Source organism: Megascapheus bottae, chromosome 3, assembly GCF_031878675.1.
Source record: "Megascapheus bottae isolate mThoBot1 chromosome 3, mThoBot2.hap1, whole genome shotgun sequence".
Taxonomy (NCBI): Eukaryota; Metazoa; Chordata; class Mammalia; order Rodentia; family Geomyidae; genus Megascapheus; species Megascapheus bottae.
The window spans coordinates 48,174,892-48,198,771 of record NC_143511.1 but is presented as its reverse complement, the minus strand read 5'-3'; the positions used below and the strand labels follow the sequence as shown (position 1 = coordinate 48,198,771).

General features: G+C 43.5%; 1 protein-coding gene across 1 annotated transcript in view; it reads right to left on the bottom strand.

Moving 5' to 3' along the window:
- Positions 1–380: 380 nt before the first annotated feature.
- Adamtsl1 (ADAMTS like 1) overlaps positions 381–23,880 on the bottom strand; it is a 628,790-nt gene continuing 605,290 nt past the window's right edge. Inside the window, exons 25-30 of the mRNA XM_090329363.1 lie at positions 14,491–14,703; positions 12,411–12,591; positions 8,491–8,698; positions 5,678–5,787; positions 4,499–4,719; positions 381–2,928 (exon numbers count right to left, since the gene is read on the bottom strand). Of these exons, the coding sequence (XP_090185489.1) occupies positions 2,822–2,928; positions 4,499–4,719; positions 5,678–5,787; positions 8,491–8,698; positions 12,411–12,591; positions 14,491–14,703 (1,040 nt within the window). The 3' untranslated portion in view covers positions 381–2,821. The remainder of the gene's footprint in view (positions 2,929–4,498; positions 4,720–5,677; positions 5,788–8,490; positions 8,699–12,410; positions 12,592–14,490; positions 14,704–23,880) is intronic.

Sequence of the window (23,880 nt, the reverse complement as noted above, 5' to 3'; positions counted from 1 at the left end):
GTCTGAATCTCTCCTATAGTAACCCTTGCTTGCTTGCTGAGGCTTCTGTGATTTCACCTTCTTCCTACATAGGTGAATGGGGTACCTGGTTGTCTTCTTTCGTAACATTTGTCCTGTGTCCATATCTATGAACATGGCTCCTGTGGGCTTATCTAGAAAGCTGGCTTTCCCATGTGCGTGACTTCCATGCAAAGTTAAACATTGCAGGTACTGTATTTCAGCTACACATCACTCATTAGGAACCACGAAAATGAAAGAACCTTACCTCTCAGCACAAAAACCCAAGGGGAAAGATGAGCTGAAGAGAGACTCTTGACGACCAGATTTAAATAAATAAGCTGTATTATCTGTACAAAATATATAAATACAGTTTTGTGTTTTAGAGGAGGAAGAGCCTCCTTCCACATTTATCCAGCAGCCCTAATCAGTTTTGGTACTGCTGAGTCGCAATTCACAGAACAAACGGTAAATGTACATTCATTTCATGCAAAGAGCACACTGCTTTCCACCCCAAACTCAGGCTTTCCAACTTGCTCTGAAACCCATTTCCAACTCTACACCCTGACACATGGCCGAGCTGGAAGATACCTGTGGTTTTTTTTTTCCCTAAGGAAATGTAAATATTGACCACCAGATTTCAATATCTATTGAACAAGAAATAATGAACCACATTAATAAGAGTATGGAACTTGTCTTCATCATTCCATGTATAACCATTATGTCACACATGTCCCGTGTTAGCTGTTACAATGTATTTTGTATACAGTGAATAATGGATCCAGAGTTAAACACCAACTTCTAAAAATAGGAAGAATACAAATGATCACCATTGAGTTAACAAGAACACAGCTGTAGAAAGTTAATTTAAAGAGTTCCCCCCAATATTTTTTTCTGGATGGCAATGTACAATTATCAATATTGCACTTTTTATACAAGAACATCCTAATAAATATTCACAAAAGATATACATAGAAAACATTCTATTTTATTTTAAATAAACATTATACTGAATTTTTAGCAACATGATTTCTTAGAGCCTATTTTGTAATGAAGAGTGACACCCCACCCCCTTACTCTCCATACAGAGCGTGCCCAGGGACAGCACAATAATGTCTTCCTCACAAATTGTACTGCCAGGCTGGCTAGAAAATGCAGCCCTGATGCTGGTGGTGGCCCTGGGGTGAGTGGGTGAGTGAGGGATGACTTCTCTGAGGGAAAATGGCTAGAACTGCCCAGCTTACTAAAGGAGATTACTTGGGGGAGGGATCGCAAAGTACTTGCTAAGAAATCTGCTGTGCTGAATGAGCAATTTGCAAAATAATCTCAAGGTTTTTGTTTTGTGCTTGACTTTGTTGTAACCATTTTTTTTTCTAAACCATAGTGGATGCATGCGGCTTTCCCTGCTGAGTTGTTGAATGTCCAATTCTGGCACAATAATTACTAGAAGATGTTCAATATATTACTGTGTTGGGAGAGTAAGTTGAAAAGCCTTCCAGGACGGTCTTTGAGTCCTTCAGTACTTTTTGTTTTGGCTTCACCACAGCTCCATTTATCACCCTTCCCCACTTGCTGGTTAGACGCCATGCATAGTAGCTTCATGTAGTGCACCAGGAAGGAAAGGCCTGCAGATTCTAGGGGTGGTAGTTTGATTAGGCAGGGCACATCATGGGCAAAACTCATTCTTTTACTCTGTTCTCTGTTCAGCTGTGGTAGGCAACAGCTGCTACAACCCAGTAGATGCTGTCTGGTAAATTCACTAAGGGATCAGTTGTGAGCAAAGGACCCCAGTCCCTGGCCCTAAATGGAGCAGCAAAAGCTATTCAGGCAGAAAGTTCAGTCCACGCCTGCTCAGAAGGCCCCTAGCCCACAGCAGCACTTTGTTCGGGGTGAGGGGACCTTTGACTTAAATAACGAGATGCCAGGGATGGCCACACTGCACAGCCAGATGCACAGTCAGATTGCTTGCTGATTATGCTGATTCTGCACAGGCAGAAAGTTGATTTGGAGTGGGGATGGGGACTCGTCCTTCACTCTACGGGAGGTGCAGTGTGCACATGCTGAAAAGGTGCTGAGTGAACACCACTACACAGCTCCACCAAATCCACAGGGGTGCATGCATGGGGCACAACCTTCAGGTGAGCTGTAGGCAGCTGCCTGGAATTCCCCATCCCCCACCTTGCCCCCCTGCCACTGACTCCTCACTACGGAGGAGCACACACAGGCTTCCTTTGATTCTGTTCTTTCCTGCCTTTCTTAACTTCCTGCATCTCTGTGCTGAGCCCTGCAACATCTCCCTCCTTACTGTTCCCCATCTACGGTGGAATTTTCCTCTGTGTCCCCCTCTACTCTAGAAGCATTGAGTCCTGTGTTCCTTCTCAATGTGGGGTCCCCTTTGATTCACCATCACCAAGGGAGTGGAGGAGAGAAAAGAGCAACACTCCTGCCTCAACTTCCAGGAAAGACCCAGCTGTCTGTCTACTGTTTGCACCAACCCGGTTTTCCTAGTCTCTAGGGGCTATGGCTTCCTCTTTCTTGGTGGCTTTGAGCCCTCCACTGGGAGAAAGTTGTCTCCACCAAGGGTACTGCTGCTGCTGCTGCTGCTGTCCTGGCAGGCTCAGCAACTTCTGGAGCACATCTGTCCTTTCCCTTTCCCAACACTGTCGTCCAGCTAATGGACAGAGAAAACATGTTGAGGTCCTCAGGGGTGGGTGTGTGTGGGAGGGGCAAATAAATAAATAAAATAGAGCATTAATTCTGTTCCAGGTGGTTGCGTGAGTCCTGTGGGGTTGGCCAGAGTAGAGTTCTTCCCCGTGCCCTGTCTTCACGCTTTGCCACAAGTTCCACAGCAGCGAGATTTGAACTGGCTGAGTTGGCAGAGTTTCAGCTGTTTCACCTTCTCGCAGTACCTGGTGGTGTCTCTGCACTCGGCTGAGAAAGCAGGAGGTGGGGAAGGGGACAGAAAGGAGATGTGAAACAGAGGCTAACCGACGGGGACCACTGTCAGGCTGTGTGATGTGCACGATGCCTTTGCTACTGCTTTCCAGCCCTGGGGCAGCCTTGGCTCTGGCAGAGCTCAGACTTGCCACCCCAGGCTGCCAGTAGCAGGGCAGCATCTGCCAATGCCCTGCATCTATCAGTGTCCTTCTGGGAGCACACTCCTACTTTCTGATGGTCCTTCTTTCTTCTTCCCTTGGGATTACTTCACCCACTTGCTTGCCTTTTCCCATGGGCTCTTGGTGGTTTAAGAAGGGACCCTTCCCCTTGAGATAGTTCCTAGAAGGTCTGGGCTCAGCTCCATGCTTCAAGAGCATGCAAGTGAAGCTCTAGTTGGAGGTTCTCAGCTCCAGGCCCGTGTGTGTTGCTTAGTCCATGAAGCTTTTCTGGTATTCTCAAATTTCTCTAATCCTTCAACTCGCCAGGTCTTAAATATATCATGGTGTTCCAGTTCAGCATTGGTTCAGTCTAAGTGGTTCTTAAAATGGGGATAAGCTGATCTGGTAAGTATCTTTTTCTTTTGGTCTGCGACTAGGATTTGTACCTGATGCTCATTGGTTGACACTCTACCAACTGAGTTGTGCCTCAACTGGTAAGTGTCTTAATGGCTTGCATTGCACTGATTATCTCTGACTGTGGGGAGCTTCTGACTCAAACATGGGTCAGTATTTTGCCAGAGTACAAAGCTCATCCATCCCACCAGTGTATGGAAAGGCCAAGCGTCTGCACGACATCTGCCTTTGTGCTGAGAATCTATTGCTCAATGAAGATCAGTGTGAGGAAAAGTACACTGCCATATTTCTCTTTTTATTTCCTATTCTTTGTCTCCACATTTATCTTCTTCCCTGTGGGGAAAACGCCTCTACCTTGGGTTTAGGGTTCTAAAGAAGAGAAAATGAATCCCTACTCAACTGGAATATACATTTTTATGTAGGGCTGTGGGGCCTCCAGAGTTGAGGGAAGAGGAGCATAGAGAACTATCTTATCCCAGGGCTGCGGCTGCCTGCCGGCTTCCAGTGGAGGCCCCTGGGCTGGGGAGAGGGGAGGTGATCAGCAGGTCCTTTGTCGGTGAGAAGCAGAACAGTGGTGGGTGCAAAGCCAGCTGAGCTTGAGGCCCTCTGCGTGCTTCTTCAGTGTTAACAGTGCTTTCTCTTTAGTAGCTTGGTCCCTGTGGGCCATTGTATGTCATCCCCTGTGGCAACCAACAGTCTGACTGCAGGTGAGCTGGAGGGGGATTTCATCCAGCACTTGGCCAACAGCATTTGGTAATCTCAAGGCCAGGGTGGAGACTGTGGATGCCTTGGGGGGCCATATTGTGCCATCTCTTGTGGCCTACACATGTCCACCCATGTCCCACACTGAAAACACTCAACTCTGGCCCCCGCTCACAATCCTTGGGGAACCTGATCCAACGCCCTGGGTTGAGGCTCAGCTTCGGGGACTGCCCTCTGTACCCGATGCCCCGTGGGGAATTTGCAGAATGTTCTTTGGGATTGGAACGTACTGTTTTCACACGGGGTGAGGTTGCAGCGCTGCCAGTTGGCAGGCCGAGGCCCCCAGGCGCACAGGTGCTCAGGCACGGCCTTGTTGGTGCGGACATGCACGCACTCTACCCGCCGGGACTGGAAGCCGTAGTTGCCACAGGTCGCTGTGCACAGGGTCCACAGGCTGACCCTCCAGTGGACGCTGCAGGCCTCCGACCAGCAGTTCTGGGTACTCACAGGTCTGCAAGGAGAAAGGTGACAGGCTTATGGTCCGGTTCTACACAGATCAAGGGGACAAATGTGAAAAGAATACTATAAGCCTAGCAATGGCAGGCCGCTCCTCAAGAACTTGCAGAATTAACCAGACTCTTGCCCTCTTACTGACTATTGTAAGATTATTTATTTATTTTTGTTGGTCCTGATGCTTGAAGCCTGGGTCTGGGTGATGTTTCTTGAGCTCTTCAGCTCGTGGCTAGGGCACTACCATGTTGAGCTACAGCACCACTTGTGGTTTCCTGGTGGCTAGTTGAAGATAAAAGTTTCATGGACTTCAGTGCCCAGGCTGACTTTGAACTGGGATGCCCCAGGTCTCAGTCTCCTGAGTAGCTAGGATTACAGGCGTGAGCCACTGGTGCCTGGCTTGTTGGAAGATTTTAAGAGAACAACTTAAAACTGAACCCCAATTGGTCCTTCTTTACCAAGTCCTCATCCTCTGCATAAACTGAGAACGAGTTCTACTAGTGTAGAAGAGGCAGATATGGAACCTGGAGCCTGCTCTTTGGTTCTGAGGTCCTAGGTGGGATTGATGAACTCTTCTCCAAGGGGGCAGATCACAGGTGGGGAATAGATATAGAGGAGTAGCTGAGGCACAGAGACAAGAATTCTAGCCTAACTTCTACAGCGAGATCGGTAAGGATGAAGGTCTTGGCTAGTATATATAATCTTGCCTCTTGCCCACCTAATTCAGGTTCCTTGGGGACTTAGGCCTCTCTCTTAGGAATAAAACACATTTTTGTATTATTTGCAAGAGCGAAAAGTCCAGCCTGGCCCATCTGGCAAGCATAAGCTCACTACTGAACCATCTGAGTAGGCCAGAGGCCTCGGGTGATGGAGGTGAGTAGGTAGGGAATCTGGTCCCTGGGACTACGGGAAGCTGCTTACATGGGGTGTAGGCAAGGATGTCTAGAGCTTTCTATTACCTGGGAAGGGCGCTGCATTGTTCTGATGGTAAAGCGATGCCGTCCCGGGTCTGGCAGAAGACTTGTCTGTGTTGCACAGCGAGGCGAGGTCCTATGCAAGGCCCATTGCACTGAGAAGCCGAAGAAGAGATGACTAAAGTTAATCCACATCGTAGCATGTATAAGAATTTCATTTCTTTGTGCCAGTCCTGAGGCTTGAACTCAGGACCTGGGCTGTATCTTGGAGGTATTTTTACTCAAGGCTAGAGTTCTACCACTTAAGCCACAGCTTCACTTCTAGAATTTTAGTTCTTTTATGGGTGGATTTATTCATCATAACCACATGGTCAACTGACAATGACAGGGCTATATTCTGAAATATTAACATGACAGAGTAATTAAGATGGCTACAAAACCACTAGGTGATATAATCTTGAGGGACCATTCAGATACATGTAACCCATCACTGACCCAAACATCTCTAAGTAAAACATAACTGCACTAGATTTTTTTATCCAGTCATGTCCCTCCTTCTCTCCCTCTCTCCCTCTCGCTCTTCAGTCCTATGGCTTGAACTCAGGGACTGGGCACGGACCTTGAGCTTTCTCAAGGCTAACACTCTACCACTTGAGCCACAGCACCATTTCTGGTGGTTCTGTGTATGTGGTATCAAGGAATTGAACCCAAGGCTTTGCCTGTGCCAGGCAAGCACTCTACCACTAGGCCACACTCCCAGTTCTATGCAGGCATCTCTTGATGTCTTTTCTTTTTTCTTGCTTGAATGCTCTGAACATCGAATATCATGTTGAATAGAATATTGACTGTAGGCATTCTTGTCTTGGGAACTGTTAGAAAGCCAGTGCCCTGGGCCATATGATATCATAGATCAATGATGTCATAATTTATATTTGTTGCAAGATACATAGGTAATTCACTTGAAAGCTTGAGCTGCATTAGCCTAAGATGTTTTAGGAGAAAGAATGGGTAGGAGATTTTTTTGAGAGAAATGGAAAATGCCTTTTCTGTTTCCCCCAGTCTGTTATAAAAGCAAATAGTGGAGTGCACTCATGAAGAAGATGCATGCTACATGATCTTTCTCCCTTGCACAGCTGGATCTGTTCCCAATTGTAATTTCACAAAGTGCTGTTTAGCTTTGAAGACATGGGAGCAGGGCTAGGTGGAGCTGGAGGAAAGCTATCAGAAGCAGATTTTTCCAGTTAGGAGAAAGAGGATATTTGCCTGCAGACGTGGGAGCACGGGAGAGTGTGTGTCTCTGGGAATGAGGGGGCTGGTCAGACATATTTGCAGGTTGAACATCAGCCACTGACTCAGCTGAGATATAGACTTAGGAATTTTAATTGAACTCTGTGGCCTTAATGAATTCAAAAATTATAATCAACATTTGAAGTTCATTAGAGAGATGCACTGAATAGAAAGTTGCAAAGCTCATACCTGGGGCTGTGAATGTGTACAGTAAAATGTGTAGACAGGCCATTTTGACAAAATTTAGGTTGAAAATTGCCCCAATACATTCTGTCACATTGGCCATACAGTTAGTTATACAAGAATTCAGTCTGCTATCATAGCTCAAGTGCGAGGGTGTTTGAGTTCAAACACCAGTATTACCTTTTTCCACAAAAAAAGAATTAAAAGCCTGTTTCCATTGACGAAAAAAATTAGAAATTATGCCTGTCCAAAAAGAATAGTCACTGTACCAATTAGCGCCAGTCTAACACAATCCATGAGCAGAGATGATTGCCTAGCTGTGGGGTACCATTGGAACATTAGCTCTGGTAGGCAGCTCTCACATGCCAGGTGGAACTCCAGTTTGTTTTGAACACAGACTTGGGGGGGAAACAGGATAAATAATTATATTACTTCCCCCAAGCACCTCCACCTCTCTGGTGTCAACAATCTAAGATAATAGAGGGATGAGATGAGAAGAATAACTATTGTATACAAAAAAAGAGGCCTCATAGCCTGACAAGAATGTCCTGATTTGCTGTTGAGTCCAACCTGATCCAGAAAGAGTAAAATGGTAGATAGCTACTGCTGTCATGGCCTGGCATCTGATATTGTTCAGGTTGCCCCACTTGCAGTTTGTATTGATCTTCTTTATAAATCACAACTAAATATAAACTATTCCCTCCCCCACAAATGGACAGTCATCAGGATTCTGCTACGATGTTTTTTTTCTCTGTATCAGAGTAGGCTGTCTGTTGAGCTTCGGTGGACTTCTTACGTTAATGTCTAGTTTGAGAATGGGGAAAGGAGGTGGTGGTTTCAAAGTGATCTGGCAAAGCATTCATGTTTCTTGGTTTAGAACACTGGTTCTTTACTCAGCTTGCCTATTAGGATCACCTGTGGGAGTTTCTGAAAATTACTTACACTTGGATCCTACTCCAGAGAAAATGGGCTGAAAGTCTCTGGGAGGTAAATCTGTTTGTCTAGAAAAGTTTCCCCAGTTGTTTGAACTATGAAATTGGTTGAGGACTTTGGGGTTGGAGTAATGCTGAGTCCACAGATGGAGCCCCTCTGAAATGTACATTGTCTCTTCTAGCACAGCCAGTGAGAAGAGGTTGCCTGATAGAATGCGTGAGAAGGTCCAATCAGAGGACAGGAGCAGGGGGAGGGCAAAAAGGAAAATCATAATGCATGTGAACAGTGTGTTAATGTCAGGGGAGACGATGATAAATTCTGAGCTTTGTCACTGGGTGAGTTAGTGACAGAGGGCAATGTGAAAAGGCAATAGTCATGGAGGAGGTGACTTCCTATGGTGGCAGGGTTTATGGCTTTAGTTTATCTCTCAAATCAAAAGCTTTCTGGCTCCTTACCTGGCCCCAGCTGGAAACGGTCCATTCCACACACAGCTGTTGATTACAGGCCTGTGTGTCTACGGGTCGTTTGGCAAGTTGGGAGCACAAGTCATTGGACACAGGGGTGGAGATCCCAGAGGCTTTCAGCTTCTGACAGGTCACCCTGCGAGTCTGGACACCTCCACCACAACTCCGGGTACAGGCGGACCAGGAAGTCACCATCCACCTGAGGAGTGGAAGAAGCAGACAGAGAACACCAGAAGGTCAGGCTTGGATCTTCAAGTTATCCACAGTGTAGTTAGGTGCTCACGCCTGTAATTCTAGTTACTCAGGAGGCTGAGATATGAAGATCATGGTTCAGAGACAGCCAGGGAAGGAAAGTCCATGAGACTTTTATCTCTAATTAACTACCAAAAAGCCAGAGGTAGAGATGTGGCTCAAGTGCTAGAGTGCTAGCCTTGAGGGAAAACTTCAAGGTCAGTGCTTAGACCCTGAATTCAAGCCCCAGGATTGGTGTGCACGCGTGTACACACACACACACACACACCATCCAATGTGATATCCCTGGAGTAGAATCTGGAAAATCTTTTTGGACATAATTAAGGATTTTGAGATTGTGCAAGTAGGTTCTGTATATCATAAAAATGGTCTTGTAGAAAAATTAGAGCATGTACAGGGAAGGGGGATGGTACAATGACCAGGGACAGCAGTTGGATGTTATGGGGCTATACTGGGAAATAGAGGGACAAGGGATGGATTCTCCCCTTTTCCTCTCAAGGCTGTATGGGACTGTCACCATCTTGATTTTTTTTTTTTTTGTCAATCCTGGGCCTGGGCCTTGAGCTCAGGGCCTGAGCACTGTTCTTGGCTTTCCTCAAGGCTAGATCTCTACCACTTGAGCCACAGCACCACTTCTGGCTTTTTTCTATGTCTGTGGTACCGAGGAATTGAACCCGAGTCTTTGTGCATGCTAGGCAAGCATTCTACCACTAGGCCAAACTCCCGGCCCAGCCATTTTGATTTTTAACTTCTGACTTTCAAAATGGTGAATCAACTCATGTTGTTTTATGTTTCTGTGAGTGGTAATAATTTAATGAAAGCCCCAAGAAACTGACATACATAGGACTTGAAAGACACTTTTTACTTTTGGTAACTCAGGTTTGACCTCAGGACCTTTGCCTATCCTAGAAAAGATCAGTTGCCTTAGCTGCCTCCAACATGATGACATTACAAATAAAATGCTCTGAGGGACAATCACATAGCTAGGGATGCTGCCCTGAGGTTCTAGAACTTCTTAGAGGGAAAGAGCAGGACAGTTTCTAAGTGAGCTACTTCTTGACCTGGGAGGCATTCCAGGTGTCACTTCCAACAAGATTTTTCCTGCAGTACTCTGAGCTTTCTATCGTTCCCTAACCCTGGCCCCAATTGATTTGTTTTCTCTTTCAAAAGCATATGAAGGGGCTGGGAGTTTGGCCTAGTGGTACAATGCTTATCTAGCATGCACAAAAACCCAAGTTCCATTCATTGGTACCGTATATACATATATATATATATATATATGGTATATATATATGTGTGTATATGGCATATATCTGGTATACATATGGTATATATATGATATATTATATATATATATATATATCTCCTTTAGTGGTGCTGTGGCTCAAATGGTAGAGCTCTAGCCTTGAGAAAGTCTAAGGACAGTCATCAGGCCCTGAGTTCAAGTCCCAGGATTGGCAACCCCCCCCCCAATAAATATCAACCAAAAACCAAATGAAGTTCTTCTAACCCCCTGGGCCAATTTTCTACCTCCCTATCAGTCTATAGGTTTATATATCTTAGAGAGTTGTATATGTTATAGAAAGGTATGTTTTCAAAGTGTTAGGTTCTAACTAAAATTTGATCCCTCAGATGTGAGACTAACTGAGATAACACAAATTATAAACTTCAGCCACAATCTGCGGATATTTGTAAAGTTGTTGGTCTATTCAAACACGTAAAGGGGTTTTTTTTGCATGTGTGTGACCTAGGACACAATCTCAGAGAGGAAGAGAAATAATTTGGGAAAAATAAGGAGAAGAAACAGTGCTTTTCAGCTATTTCATATACTGTAGAAAAGCAAAACCCAGTTGTTTTACTCTGTGTGTGTGTGTGTGTGTGTGTGTGTGTGTGTGTGTGTTTGTGTGTGATTATCTAGCATGCACCAATTATCTGGACCAAAGCAGCATTTTCTCAGTTCTGTTTAGAAAGATGGCCAGTGCTGCACTTCTGTATGGACAAAGACATACACTGCTCTGCCCCCACAAGCCTGGCAGGAAAGCAGGCAAAGGATAGTCTGGTAGCACCACATCTGGTTTAAGGAAAGGCAGGTAAAAAGGAATGGGACGGGGAGAAAATTTCCTCCTGCACTGGGATCTGTGACTTATTTAGTTTTGGGGCCATTTCTCTCCTCCCTTGGCCCAGAGGGAGATGACTGCATGCTGGCCTCCAGTCCACAGGAGTGGACCACTTAGGAAGCAGCCATGAGGTGTTTTAAAGCTCCTGGGGCCATTGAAACCAAAGAAGACACCGCCATTAATATTTCATTTGCAGAAGTAAATTAAGTTGATTAACTCTGACCATCACCAAATCAAATCAAAAAGTGGCTGGCATGTCAAGGATCTTTTCTTCATTTCACATAGTTTGGCAAGGGCAGTCTTTCAGGCCTTTTATATCCCTGGTGAATGTCAGGCCTGCATTTCAATCAACTTTTATTTCTAAATATACATCTCAGCAATTTTTTTTCAGGAGCTCGGGTAGGGGTTTTGGGAAGGGAGAGGTATGGGCTATGTTACTCTTCAGGAAGGGTCTAAAAGGACATTAATCATTCCTGTGGAAACCTTCCCGTCAGCAAGTCAAACTGCTGATATTAATGAGTGTGTTTCATATTTCATGGAGTCTCTCCTGGTTTCAGTTGATCCTTACGATTCAGCTGGCAAAACATAAAGCAGTTGCTTAAGAAGTATAGCAAAGTCCTATAGGTAGGTCACAAAGAGGCATTCAGGGCCCTGCTAGCTCCCCCTAGGCCCAAAGCACCATACAGGTACAAACTTCAAGCCCATCCATGATTCTGTTTGCTATGGCCTTAAGACTGTAGGCAGGGTGTTCAGTGAGGAATATGGAGGGGGCATAGACTTTGGGTATTTTCCTAGGCTAATTAAGAGACAAAAGTGCCAAGGCTGTCCAGCATTAAGGCAATCATAGAAAAATGGAGATTTATTCAAAGCGTTTACAGAAATGAAGATATTCTCCAACAGATTTATATAGATACCTAAAGGTAGACAAATAAAAAGCAAGAGGTTGGGGTAGAGCCTAGAAATTTCAGTCTCCTTGGCACTTCAAGAGAAAATACTTCTTTCTTTTCTAAACAACTTGGAGAGTCAGCTTCCCCCACTCCTTTCTTCTTTGTCTATTTTTTTTTTTTTGCCAGTTCTGGGGCTAGAACTCATGGCCTAGGTACTGTCTTAAGCTTTTTCAAGCCTAGTGCTCTACCACTGGAACCATAGCACCACTTCTGGCTTTTTCTGTGTAGGTGGTACCAAGGAATAGAACCCCAGGGCTTCATGTATGCTAGGCAAACACTCTACCACTAGGCCACACTCCCAGCCCTGGAGTGAGCTTCTTATAACTGCAGCATGGGCGACAATCTTTGATCAGGTCTGGAATGCACTAGCAGAGGGAACAGTCTCTCTTAGGTTCTTATGAACTGGTAGCCCCTGGCTGGCTGAGAGCTGAGGACATGCGAAGAGCTGGGAGCTGAAGCTTGTTCGGAAGATATTTACAAGGTAGGGAGACCTGACACATCCATACCAGACACAGCTCCCTGTATCATATTAAACAAGGGCTGGCCATCAACTTGAGTCAGGACCTGTCCTTGAGGGTGGGGAGGCCATACTCACCGAGAAGGACAGTCTCTGCGGTTGCAGGCAACAGGTTGTACGGCAGGGCGTGGCTTTCCTGTACAGTGATCAGGGTCAACCTCGGTGAGGTTCAGCAGACACCTCAGGCGGGGTTGCTGAACCCCTCTGTTGCCACAAGAGGCAGAGCAGGTCGCCAGTCTGTCCACAGACCACCAGTAGTCTGTCAGGAGGAGGAATAGAGGTATTAGTGCCCACACACTAGTCCTTCTGGGTGGGGATCAGGGGGCTGGGTCTAGGGTGTGGATATGTGGGTGAAGGAGGAGGGGCTATGATGAATAATTCTTTGCCCCTGTGCACTCAACCTACCTGGGCAGGCCCTGTGGTCTCCATAAGCCTCAGCTGGCTCATCCACAAAGTGGGTATAACAACCCTCACCTCATCCTTAGAGGAGGGGATAGAATAAAAGCTAAGAACCTAGCTCAGGGCCCGGCACACACAGAGTATTTAGCCACAAGCCAGGATGCTTTTTACTCTTCAACATTTCTTGCTAAAGTACTTCTTTTCTTAAGGATCACCAGGAAGGGAATTTTATTTTTCCACAGAGAGATATAAATATATCAGAGATACGTAATCACATCTCAAAGTACAGATTTCAGTTGGCTTTTGTAAAGGTTACCCTCCTCCCCCCCAAAAAAATCCCCAGCCTATCCTGAGAGTTCTCATTTACACGAGACGATGACGTCAGTGAGAGCCAGTTCCTCTGGCTTTTCCATGTGGGGGTCTGGCACTCACTGGAAGAAGAGCTGTTAAAAAAATGTGGGCTGGTAAATTTGGAGTGCATATTTGCAATGCTTGCATATTATAAAAATTGCAGATAGTCACTGGATTCTGGTTTTCAATGGAGAATAGCTGGCTGGCAAGAAAATGGAAACTTTGTTTTCCTGTCTGGAAAGCCAAATGGCAGAGAAAACATCTAAGAGGAAAACTTATGTGAGAAGGAAAACCTCCCTCCTTTGGCACAAAATTCTGTCCCTGCCAAAAGAATCTTCCATTTTGGAATATTTGCAATGGAGTTTTGCTTGCTTTAAAAAAGTATCACTCATAGGTCACAGGTACAACTGACTGTGGAAAACTCAACAGCCGCCCACAGGTTCTATAAAAAGGCCACTTTAAGCTTTCGTCCCACTGTTTTGGGCACAATCACAACTCTGTCTGGATCAGTGACTGCCAGGCCCCCTCTCATGGACTTTCTGACCTGCCAGTATTCTTGGAAGGCGAATGCATGAGCCATACTGGCTTCTCCATCTGTCCTTTGCCAAAGCCAAAGAAAAGGTGTCTGGGCAGTTTACAGCATATGATGGCTGCTGGAAGCTCTTTGGAATGTTCAGCACCACGGTTCCCTCTCTCCAGACAGGAGTCATATGGAATGGTTGTTCACCAGCCCACACTGAGGTCTGAGATCAGGGCGTGGGTACTATCCCTTAGTTTTGTTTCATTTTTTTTTTTCTGCTTGAGGCTTGTGCTCTATCACAGAACCATACCTCTACTTCTAGGTTTTGGGTGGTTAATTGGAGACAAAAGCCTCTAAGACTTTCCTGCCCAGGCTGGCTTTGAACGGTGACTCTCAGATCTCAAGTTTTCCAGTGGCTAGGCTTACAGCAATGAGCCTACCAGGCTTAAGACTTGTGTGTTTGTTTTTAATTTTAACTTTTAATTGTTGTAATAAAGGTGATATACAGAGGGATTACAGTTTCACAAATCAGGGAGTGAGCACATTTAAGACTTGTGTTTTTAGAATGCGGTGTACGTGGGAGATCTCCTCTAGGTAAAACAGCATCAAGGAGACACATCGAACTCTGATAAAGAGTGGTTGGTGAGAAGAGCCACATTGTGAGCTGGAGTATCCATCGATGAGGGTAGCATTGACTTTTCTAGGTTCTCCTATGCTGGGAACTAGTGGCTCTTCTGAAGGGATGTGTGAGCAGAAGTAGAGGCTTACCACATGGAGGTATGGTTCAGATATTGATATGGATACCAGAAACCATTTTGTTCTCTCACAGAATTGGATTTCGAGGGTGGGGATCAGAAGTATGACGCCCTGCTCCTGTGGACTCCATACCTTGGATCACGAGAGTTGCCTTTTGTGTGAGCATTCCTGCCTCATTCTGAGCAAGGCAGTTGAATTCCCCTTGAGATCCTCCACTGAGGTTTGCAACCTGAAGTATCTGCCCGGCTGCTAAGATATGATGTGTCAGCCCGATGGCTGTGGCAATTGGCTGGCCGTCGTGAAACCAGGTGATATTGGGGGTGGGGTGACCTTTGACAGGGCAGCCTGAAAGAGAGAAGAAGAAATGTAAGCAGTGCTAAAGCCCCAGATCCCCAGATTATGTGTTCACGGTGAGTTGTTTTGTATGTCCTTGACTCTAAAACTAATATGTATAGCCTTACCTATGACATTAAAAAAAGATGATTGCCATTCCCAAGCAAACATGAGATGTTTTTATTCTCTAGGTCTCTAGGAGGGAAACTATTATTCATTCAACGAAGTAAACATTCTAGGAGAGTAACTAAGTCAGATACAGTAACCACATGAGATTAACCATGTGGGAAAAAAAAGTGAAAAGAAATAACTTCACATAGTACATTAAGAACAACAATCACAAAAATACCCCCCTTGTTTTCACAACTTCGATTCATTTTGTTTAGTCTCATCCTGTATGACCATACGTACTTAGGTTTTGAGGTATTGTGATCCCCTGCTAGGAGAATCCTAGATGTGTAAGGGAATATGTTTCTAAATAGAACTCAAATTGGTCAGAAATTGGAGCAAGAATTGAAAAATGGGATTGGATCAAATTAAAATCATTCTGGAAAGCAAAGAAAACAATTACAAAATCAATAGACGGGCCAGGAGTTTGGCCTAGGGGTAAGAGTGCTTGCCTAGCATGCACGAAGACCCAGGTTTGATTCCTCAGTACCATATACATAGAAAAAGCCAGAAATGGTGGTGTTGCTCAAGTGGTAGAAAGTCCAAGGACAGTGCTCAGGCCCTGAGTTCAAGCCCCAGGTCTGGCAAAAATATCAATAGACAACATATTAAATGGGAGAAAGATCTTTCTTAATTATTCATTCGATAAACAATTAATATTCACAATATATAAAGAGCTCTAAAAATAAACACAAAAGAACAATCCAATTAACAAATGGGCTGAAGGATGGTTCTTAAAAGAGGCAATAAAAATGGCCAAAAGATACATAAAGAAATATTCAGCATCTATATACATAAAGAAGTGCAAATTAGAACTACATAGAGTCTACCTTATGCCATTGAGAAAGGTAATCATTAAGAAAACAAAAAGAACAACAAAACATGTGGGCAGGGTTCTGGGGGAAAGGAACCCTTATATACGATTGATGTGAAGGCCAATCTGTATAGCCTCTATGGCAACCAGTGTCGAAGCTTCGCAAACTAAAATTATGGCTATAATAGGGTCCTTCTAAACCACTCCCAGGGCTATGTAAAGGAATGTAAAGCAAAAGAGATATCTGCATACCCATGTTTATGGCATCACTATTCATAAGAACTGAACTACAGAATCAGCTTAGGTGTCCATCAGCCAATGAGTGAGTAAAGGAAATGTGGCACGCAAACACACACACACATACACACATGCACACACACAGAATATTATTTAGCCATAAAGAAGAATGGAACTATGTTGTTGGCATAGATAAAATAGAACTATAGAACTCTGTTGTTGGCATGGATAGAATTGGAGATCATTATATAGAAGTGGAATAAGCAAGACTGAGAAAAAAATACTGCATGGTCTTTCTCATATGCATAATGTAGACTGAAAAAATAAAATGCATTACCTGAATGTAATAGGGGACTGCTCAGAGGCAAGAACCAGCTGAAGAGGGAAGAGTGAAAAGAAAGAATGAGAAGAATGTGATAGATTTCTTATGGGTATATAGAATGCTGAAAGACATTAAAAATGTGGAAAAATGGAGAGGGAAAGGGCAAATAACTGCAGCAGTGGCACTCACTAGGTACTATGTTGAAAAGGAGGGAGCGAGACAGAGGGAAGGGGTAACAGAGTCCAAAAAGCAATGTAGCCATTATCTGACTTACATAACTGCAACTCTTCTATACATCACTTCTTTGTTTTTGTTTGTTTGTTTTGCTAGTCCTGGTGCTTAAACTCAGGGCCCGGACACTGTCCTTGGGCTTTCTCAAGACTAGAGCTCTACCACTTGAGTCACAGAACCACTTCCGGCTTTTTCTATGTATGTGGTACTAAGGAATTGGACCCTGGTCTTTGTGCATGCTAGGCAAGCACTCTACTTCTAGGCCAAACTCCCAGCCTCTGTATATCACTTTTATGATAACACATAAATAAAAAAATTTAAAAAGATGGGAATAAGAAAAAGTGGTGGAGGGGTGAATTTGATTAAAATAAATTATTTGCATATATGGAAATGTCACAATGGAACTTCTTTGTACAAGTAATTTATGCTACCTGCTCAGAAGGCTGAGGTCCAGATGACTGTAGTCGGAGGCCTTGTGTAGAAAGTACTGAAAGACTTAATCTCCAAAATAATCAGAAAAATGCTAGACTGGAGGCATCACTCTAGTGATAGAGCATCAGCTGAACAAGCAAGCCAATCAAAAATGTGAAGTCCTGCATTCAAACCCTACTACTGACAAAACAAACCACCAATCACACAAACAAAATCACTTACAACTAATAAATAAATAAAAGCCCACCAAGCTAAAAAATGAACGAAGAATCAGAATAGATTTTATTCTAAAGAAGCTAGATATAGAAAAATGGCCAGTAAGTATAGGAAAAGATACTCAACAATTTTTAGACAAATGCAAATCAAAAGTACAATAAGTTTTCACTTCACAACCTATCAGGATGACTACTATACTATACTAAAGAAGGGATGTGTGCTCAAGTGGGTAGAACACAAATGCCAGGACCTAGTGTACTGCTTTGATAATAATAATAATAATAATGATAATAATAAATATTGGTGAAATGTGGAGAAATCAAAGCCATTTTTATACTCTGACTAGCTTTGCATAACATGCAAATGAAGCAGTTTCTATAGAAATTATTTTGATAATCTCCCCCCTCCCTGCAATTAAACAGAATTACCACATAGTTCAACAATTCCTCTTCTAAAGTAATGTAGGGGTTCAAAATAAATTATCTGTATATTAATTTTGAGTTTAAGCATTCCTCTCTACATTCATGGGCAGATGGATAAGTAGAGTGGACAGCATTCCAAGGCCACTGGGCAAGCTGTGTTAGATATTTTACTCCTGACCCTGGCTGACATGGTAGGTACCCGCACTAGGCTTGGAACATCTTCCTCTAGAATGTGACTGTAAGCAGGAATGTTTTACTTTGCTTCAGTTTTGTTATTTGAGTCTACACAAGTTGCTGAATGTATATCCTGATTATAACAACCCTCTAAAATAACCTCTCATTCCTTAGGCTGAGTCTATCTGCTAAATAGGTGATTATATATCCCTATATCCATATACACATATATGTATACGCATATGCACATATATGTGTAGATATATGATCAGGATTGCAACCATGAGCTTCTAATTTGTGTGGCTTCTCTTCTTGGATTATAAATGCTCTCAGGAAAGCTTGCTTTCAATCTACTTTGAAAAAATTAGATCAATAAATGAATGACATTGCTGGTCATCTGCCTTCCATTGCTAATCTATCCTTCAATGTTTAAAAACTTCCCTGTGTTCAGGAGTAGTATTCTTGGTAGACATGCTATGCAGCCCCCTGTGCTTTTATGTACATGTTTATGTGCATGTCTTTGTGTGACTCTGAGGACTGCCAGCAGCAATAATCAAAATAAGAAGCTAACATGATTTCCCACTGTATTTGTTCCTAGTGAGTAATTATCCATGTATCCCTGCTAATGAGAAAACCCGGCTTGTCAAAGGGTTCCCTTCTGTCACGGACATTTCTCATTTGTTAAAGTAAAAGATGTATCAATCATTTTGGGAAAGGGAACAATCTCTGTATGTCTTTTACAAGGACATCCAAGACCATGTGCTACCTTCAGAGAGCCCAGACAATCAGCTCTTCAAGGACGGGCTGCTGTCTCTTATCTTTTCCCTCCCAGTCCCCAGGGTGCCAAGCATTTCCATCCTCCAGACTTGAATATTCCTCCTAGGAAGTGGACAGTCATCAGAAATGACAGTGCTCCTCTCGCTCCTCAGCCATCAGCCAGAAAGTTGCTAGGTGGCTGAGGAGGAGGCAGTATTTGGACAGCCTGCCTAGCTTAGGAGAGTTCTGGCAGCCAAAAGCCTCCCTCTAGAAACCCTTCTTAACCAGTGAAAGAAAATATTGCCTTTAGGCCTCCATTCCTAGGTCCACTGTGGTTCTCAGTTGAGCCAAAGCCAGGTGTGACTCACATTTGTGTGAGGCTTTTTTCCCTCTCAAGTTTTTATCTCCTCCTCCTCCTCCTCCTCCTCCTCCTCCTCCTCCTCCTCCTCCTCCTCCTCCTCCTCCTCCTTCTCCTCCTCCTCCTCCTCCTTTTCAAAAAACAAATTCATTGGAGAGAAAGAAAAGTTTAGAATGGGGGAAGAGGTAACCAATAATAAAAATCAAGTAAAATAAGATGCTTCGCTTTGTAAATGATTTTATCCTAAACAAAGTCAACTCCTAATGGCTCTGACATTCCTTTGCACAGGGGAGAGAGGAAGTAAGATTTGCACACTTAGGGAAAGATGCATCAAAACCAAGAAATTGTACATCATCCTTTGTTTAAGCAGAGTAAATAGCCTTGCTTATATCAAACTGACCTCACCTGCCTCCTTCTTTATCTTTGTTTTCTGTGGCTAAAGTAGCTCGATTCATAGAAACAGCTCAAGTTTCCCCCAACAAGTGGGAGAAACAGAGTGTTTTACCCAACTGATGTGGCAGCATGGCTCCCAGGACCTAGCTGTGGACTCCTGCAGAACATTTTGGGTAGCATGGTAGGATAGAACTGCCTTTGAGGCACCTGTCTCAAAAGAAGCTCTGAACTCTGCAGTGATGGTGATCGTGACTCAGTGGATTATTTTTTGTTGTTGTTGATTTAAAGGGCCGAAAGTCACCAGGATTTTTGGCAAGTAGCTTTATTTATGGGTATCTTTGTAGGCTAGATCAAGCCAAGTTCAGCATTCCTTAGCTGTCCACACACACCCGGAGTTCTTAGCATTCATGAGTGGAAGGATGGTTTCTGAGTTCATATCTACTCTTTTCTTCCTCTTCAGCCAGTTAAGAGAAGGCAGCTAAGCCTGATAAACCAACCGTATAGACAAAACCTCTAGCTGAACTGAGGCTTATGAGGAAAAATAGTTTGAAAATGGATACACATACACACTCATATAAATATATTTATATAATCCAAAAGAGGGGGAGTAAAAAAGTAGTACTCTGGAATTTTTCACTTATTCAACTGCTATCTAAAGGCAAAGAAAGCTCTGGCAGATTAGGACATGCTGTGTAAAAAATATTAGAAACGTGGCACTATTACTTCATGAGCTGGCTCCAGGCCTGTCAGCATTTTCATTATAATCCTGTATTTTTCACAGAGTTAAAACTTACTATAAAAATGATGTGTGCTGGGATGAAACTTGGCACTTGGTATAGTCAGTCTGGGAGTCCTTTCCTTAATTTAATTTTGACAAAACTGGAAAACACTCACTCAGTACTTTCAAATTTATTGAGAGCTCTCCAGTCTGAGAGTGGTCTAACAAGAGTGTGCGGGTCCAGTCTGAGGCCATGGGGTAACTGACAAAAGTGGAGATGCTGTTCTAGTGCATTCTCCATTATTATTGTTGTTGTTCCTTTTTGGTTTGGGCTCCTTGGACAACAGGAATGGTCTCTAAAGCAGTGGAGAATGAGTGGGAAATGATTGATTTATGTTGGAAAACTCAGTTCTTTATTCCCCATTTTTTAGCTGGACCCCAAAAGGCTGTGGGAGAAGAGAAGCAACTTTAATTTTCACTCTGATTTCTGGGACCTCCCAATAAGCTGGTCAAATAACCAAGCCAAGACTATTCCCATGTTATATTTGCCCAATGAAAACTATCTTTAAAACATTCCTGGAAAAATGGAACTATACAAGCCCATTTTCCATTCCTCAAATGTCTTTTTTTTTCTACCCCTAGGGCAAGCTCTGGGTTTCCATTGGCAGGGGGTACAATAATGTCTCCCGTGCTCGTGGGCATCTGGTGGGAGAACTTGATACATTTCTCAGCATGAAAAGTAGCTCCATCCAGATTTATGAGTTGGTTAAAGCTTTGCCTCCTCAAAAAGGATTCACTTACAGTTTGGTGACTGCCTTTACCTGTATCCTAAGACCTGGTTCTCTTGTAGCTAGGGAAGGTAAAAATACCTATTTCAGATACATTCACACACACAGACTTAGCTATAAAAATGCTTGTCTTGTCTAAGCTAGAGTTTGGTGCTGTTGAACAATCAGCTTTTCTAGGATTGCCCGAGAGGGGGAGGAAGTAGGCTAGTTCTAGAAAATGGGTGCAATTAAAAAAATTTACAGTAAAAGTTGCTTGGGATTTTACTTATCACAAGTGGATAATACACAGAATTCTGATTCTCTTGTGTGTTTCTCTGTCAGTAGGTATTTGGCATAAAGTGTACTTTTAAAAAACACACCAGTATTTCTTTCTTCTTTCTTTTTTTTTTTAAGTTTCAGCTTCCTGGGTTTATAAGCCCCTGGTTGACTTTACCCTCAGGTTTCTGGCAGGTGCTACCTGTCCTGCAAGAAGGAAGACCAGATTGGCCCTACAGAGTCCTGGAGCTGAGGAAGGCATTTCCACTCACCGATGAGACAGCCTTTTCATGAACTCCTGAATGGTGCTAAACCAGGGCATCACACCCTGTTGTGGAGGGTTCTAAGTAAGAACCCCCCTCCCCCTCTGCCTCAGTTGTCTGTGGCAGCCACCAAGTGTAGACTATAAACAGTGAGACTGATTTGAAATGAATCATTATTCCAGGATTGTAATAAAGGTGCTACTGCTCTGAAATGGAAACAGCTCTTTTAGGGTTTAGCCCTGGACTCGACACATTCTCTTCCCTTGAGCAATAGAGCTGGCTCACTCCAGCCAATGAAGAGGCAAGATAGAAAATATCCACATTAGGTTGAGGAAAAAAACAAAAGCCAGCAGTAGCTCAGAGCCAACATGCCTTCACGAGCTAGGTTTGGCTCTGTATATGGGCAAGAACCTTTGCAAAAGAAATAGTAGCTCCCCCGCCCCACACACATACAAAAGAAGCTTTTGCTCCCAGTTCTATATACACCCCATTTCAGTTCTCTTGTGCTGAAGCAAAGCCACAGAACAGCAGTAGAGATGAGGAATGGCTAATATTCATAGCAGGTATCCTGAGAGTTCTCAGGGGGGGCCGGCCCAGGGTTCAGCGGCAAGTCACAGGAAGGAGCAACTGCAGACCAGGAATTCCAAAGTGCAGTGGAGGGGTGGAGCGACACCAAGGCTTTCTTCCCAATTTATTATTCTCATATAAGCCTCCTGGGTTTTGAGGCTCCAGAAACTTCTCAACAAAGGAAAGAAAAATAATAAACAACGTGAGGGAAGTGAATAAGGCAGAGAGCTAGACACCGAAGCCAGCGAAGGGATGAGAGCCAGGTTAAAGCGCACAGACTGAGGGCAGAGGTGGTGCGTGGTGAGTGTGTAGGGATGCTGCTGTGTCGACCTCTGCTGGGACAGTAATATGTCTGGTAGGTGGTGTCTGGTTTTTGGCAGCCGTGCTCAGTGAGTATGTGGGTTTTCCAGGGCCATCAATAGAGATGTCCTCTGAAGATGAGGTCAGAAATCCATAGCTCATACTGGGAAGGCCATGGCAGCGATGGGACACACATCTGAAGAGCAAACAGTAGCTGTCCACAAGCCTGATATTTGTCTTGCAGTCTTTGTTTCTAGTGTTGATTTGCTTTTGGCTCCTAATGCTTCTCAGTTCTTCCTTGGATCTACATATTACAGAGATTTCCCCCGGAGCACTGAGTAGGTTCCCTGGAGGCTTACAGGGCAGGTAGTCTGGTTTAGATTCATAGAGCCATTTGAGACTTTCAAAGGGACCACCTGGGTTTAGAAGCTCTAAATGCAGCCTCCTTAGGTAACCTGGGACTTGGGACAGAACTGGAAGACAGTATGTTATTCAATGCTTGGATATTGTGCTTGGTAGGCAGAATAATGTCCCCACCCCAAGAAATTCACACATTATCCCTGAAATCTATGAAGAAGCTACATTACAAGGCCCTAGGAACCTTGTAAATGTGATTATGAAAGAATTTTTTTGCTATTCTTTGTTTATTCCTTCTCTTCCTTTTATTCTCACAATTTTAATGGGTTTATTAATCCATTTTCATAAATGCATATAACATACCTGAATCATGTTTACTACCCCAAATTGCCCTTTCTTTTTACACTACTTCTCTTTTTGTATTCAGGTCTTTTTTTCTTTTTTGGTCTAGAGTTCTAGAAAAGACTCTTGAATTGGGAGATTATTTTGGAGGACTCAGGTTGGTCCAGTGTAAGAAAATATGAACTACACAGATTGTGAATGGGATGGGAGGGTAAAAATGGGAGAGACTGAGGGAAAGAGTGACCTTGTTGTCCAAAAGGAGATGTATTCTTTGCCTGACTTCTGTAACTGTAACCCCTCTATTAGCATTTTCAAATTAAAAAAGAAAATATGTCTTTAGAGTAGAGAAAATAGGTAACAGAGTTATAGAAAAACATCTTTTGTTATCATCCTTGAGGATGGAAGATGGGCTAGAAAAAGGCGAGGACATGGATTTCCCTCTAGCATCTTCAGAATGAATACAAATTGGTGGATGAGCCTCGATTTTTAGCTTAGTAATACAATACTTGAATTCCCGAACTGAAAGAGAATAAATTTGTGGTGTTTTGGGCTACAAGGTTTGATAATTTATTATAGCAACAACTAGCAATCAATAGAGATTTCATAATACTTTTCTTTTCTTTTTTTTTAATTTTTTTATTGTAATTAGTAAAAGGGTTACATGATATTTGCCAGATAGAAGGTGCATTAATTCACATACATTGATACCCTTTCACATGTCTTGGTACCCGTTTCCCTCCCCCCCCCACACCCCCCACCCGTCTTGGTTTTCCCCCCTTCCCTATCAAATTTCAAATATCCAAATACAAATAAATTCAATATATCAGATAACAAAGTGAGATACTATACCAATATGAGATAACCAAGGGACAGCAAAGGAGATGAGAGACAACATAGTACATTAAGGACAACAATCATTCGTTATATGGCTTTTGTTTCAATATCCTGGAGGTCCTTTCAATTAGCTTCACATTATATGTCCTTATGTATCAAGATTTTGCTCTATTGCGAATCTCTGCTAGTAGAGCCCAAGGTTTCTACTGATTATGACAAATGAGGGAAACCATTGAGCCTAA